This window comes from Kryptolebias marmoratus, linkage group LG2, assembly GCF_001649575.2.
Source record: "Kryptolebias marmoratus isolate JLee-2015 linkage group LG2, ASM164957v2, whole genome shotgun sequence".
In the NCBI taxonomy this organism is placed as follows: Eukaryota; Metazoa; Chordata; class Actinopteri; order Cyprinodontiformes; family Rivulidae; genus Kryptolebias; species Kryptolebias marmoratus.
The window spans coordinates 36,703,987-36,707,023 of NC_051431.1; the positions used below are offsets into that span (position 1 = coordinate 36,703,987).

The 3,037-nt window shown below is 38.8% G+C and overlaps 1 protein-coding gene across 1 annotated transcript in view; it reads left to right on the plus strand.

Annotated features, from left to right (window-relative positions):
* The window catches only part of rfng (RFNG O-fucosylpeptide 3-beta-N-acetylglucosaminyltransferase), a 19,585-nt gene that overhangs the window by 5,185 nt on the left and 11,363 nt on the right, over positions 1-3,037 (plus strand). Inside the window, exons 3-4 of the mRNA XM_017431832.3 lie at positions 2,509-2,557; positions 2,753-2,855. Of these exons, the coding sequence (XP_017287321.1) occupies positions 2,509-2,557; positions 2,753-2,855 (152 nt within the window). The remainder of the gene's footprint in view (positions 1-2,508; positions 2,558-2,752; positions 2,856-3,037) is intronic.

Sequence of the window (3,037 nt, forward strand, 5' to 3'; positions counted from 1 at the left end):
TTTCTGGAGTTTCAGACAAAGCAGATCAGGTTGAATTGTGTTAAATGCACTGGAGAAATCAAAGAACATGATCCTCACAGTGCTGCCTGCTTTGTCCAGATGACAGTGGGTTTGTTGAAGCAGGTGTATGATGGCATCTTCAACTCCAACTCCACGGCAATAAGCAAACTGAAGGGGGTCCTGATATGTGCTGGTTTGTTTACTCAGGTGGGTCAACAGGAGTCTCTCCAGGACCTTCATGATGTGGGATGTCAGGTCAACAGGTCTGTAGTCGTTGATGACTGAGGGGTGAGTTTTCTTTGGTACCGGAACCAGACAGGATGTCTTCCACAACAGTGGTACCTTCTCTTGAGTCAAGCTAAGCTTGAAGAGCTGTTGCAGAATCCCACAGAGCTGCTTTGCACAGGTCTTCAGGACTCTGGAATGAATAATGAATGAAGCCACTAGAGATGTAAATCTTTCAGTGTCTAGCGATTCGATTTGATTCCGATTCAGAAAAAAAAAAAAAATGATTTAAAAGGTCTAGAAATTCAGTTTTAAATTACCGTATTTTCCGCACCATAAGGTGCACCGAATTATTATGCGCATGCTAAAACATACAGTCTACGAAAAAAAAAGGTCACGGAAGCAAAACGGTGAGTTTGGTTGAACTTTACTCTATTATGTAACAATTATTTTACATATTATTTTTTATCATTCTTCTTCCACAAGTCCATCAAAGTCCTCATCTTCTGTCTGAATTGAACAGCTGAACAATTTTGCCATCAAACATGCTAGGTTCCCTTTCATCATTGTCGGAGTCAGTCTCGTTGCCAGGGGGCTGTTCAACAATGATGCCGGCTTTCGTGAAAGCTCAGACAACAGTTAAAGCAGATACCTTAGCCCAGGCATCCGCAATACATTCGCATATGATGGCGTAACTCACCCAGCGCTGTCTCTGTCTTAGTAAATGTGTGTTCACCGTAGGTCATCCATCGCTCCCACACCTCTCACAACTTCACTTTGAACGCGCTGTTTACAGCAAGGTCCAGCAGTTGGAGTTCTTTTTTAATCCTCCTGGAATGATGGCAAGCTCCGAATTGTATTATATTACATAATGTTCTCTGATTGGTTTATCGCTGCCAGCGTACGTACCAGTACTGTACACATTACCGTACGTCCCTGTGTCAGGGACAGATTTTGGAATTCAGTGCACACATAAGGCGCCCTGGATTATAAGGGGCACCGCCGATTTTTGAGAAAATTTAAGGCTTTTAGGTACGTCTTATAGACCGTAAAATACGGTATGTGACTGACAGGAGGAAATGACAGGGAGTGTAAACAAATAAAACATTTATTTAAAACAATTCTATAAGGTTCCATACTGCATCAAATCATTAGTTTATATTTAAACAAAAATGGGTTTGTGCATAAAGTTCTTTAACTTAAATTACCTGTATTAGGTTAGCTTAGCTGCAAGGTTTTTTCACATCTAAAAAGAAATTCAAAGAATTATTCAAAATATAATTTTACAAAAATTAAGCAGACTTCAGTCTACCTTAATGCATTGACCTTTGACTGAAAATAAAACAGTCATAGTGCATATGCTTTGTAAATCTCTAAACTTTACCTTAAAACAACACACAGACTTTGCTGTCTTAACCAAAGTGCATTTGTATTTGTTAAATCTTGAACAAATTGTCAGTCTGTGCAAGTCTGCACAAAAACACGTCTGAACTCTGATTCATGAATCACCCAAATTGTATTAATTATTATTTTAAAAAATTTTAATAGATTTTTGAGCATTTTGAATTGATTCAGGATTCCCAGGACTAGGAATTGTGATTTTCTATAGAATAGATTTTAGTCTGCACCCCTAGAAGCCAGCAGTTTTATGGGTTTACGGTATATGGTCACAGGGCCTCTGGTCATCAGCTGATCTGGGCTCCGACAGCATCTCAGCTGTCTTTCTGGTGTTTATGTGAAGTTTGTGGTTGTCACACCAGTCCACAGACTTGTTCAGCTCTGTGGGTAGAACCATTACAGTTTTTAGTGAGCACGCCGAGAATGACAGTATCATCTGAAAACTTTACAACATGCTGATTTGGCTCGAAGCTAACACAGTTGTTTTTGTACAGCGTAAACAAAAATGGTACTTAAGGCTCTGGGACTGTATAAGAGAAGAAGAATAAGATTTCATTCAATGTTGAAGAAGTTATAAATGTGTGAATTTTTAAATGAGTTGTGTTTTTGGTGCTTTACTGTACTTTCACCTTTAACCAATAAAAAAATACGCAGTATTTATAAATCTTTTTCATTTGTGCAGCATAGTGTTCAGATTCGTTACCATTTTGACACAAATCTTTCTTCATATTGTTTCCTTTATTCAGTCACTGGGAGGTGATTGGAATTGCACTTCCTAAAATTTGCACATTTCATTATCAGTCGTAGAACTTCTCATTATGTTCTCACAGCAGGTCAGCGGTGTGTTTTTGCACAACACAGTAACTGCATCTTTGTATCCTACAGGCGTACATATTCACTGATGCTGAGGACAAAGATCTGCAGTTGAGAACAGGTAAGGGGCGAGGCTGTTCTCACAAAAACAAGGATTTAAAGTAAATGTTTTAACATGCATCTGCGGAAATCCCCAAGACCTCTACAGGTTTGCTGTGGTGTCAGGAGCAGAGACTTTAAGTCCTGGAACGCGGTTCTACACAGAGCCATCACCTCACCTGTTGAACTGTGCTGTTGTCTGATTTCCCTCCTCCAGGAGCTCATATCATCAACACTAACTGCTCAGCTGCTCACAACCGACAGGCTCTGTGCTGCAAGATGTCTGTTGAATATGACAAATTCATTGAGTCCCAGAAGAAGTGAGTAAAATGTCCCTCGTCTAAAACAGCAAATACAGGTGCTGGTCATAAAATTAGAATATCATGAAAAAGTAGATTGATTTCAGTAATTCCATTTAAAAAGTGAAACTTGTATATTATATTCATACATTACATACAAACTCATATATTTCAAATGTTTATTTCGTTTAATTTTGATGATT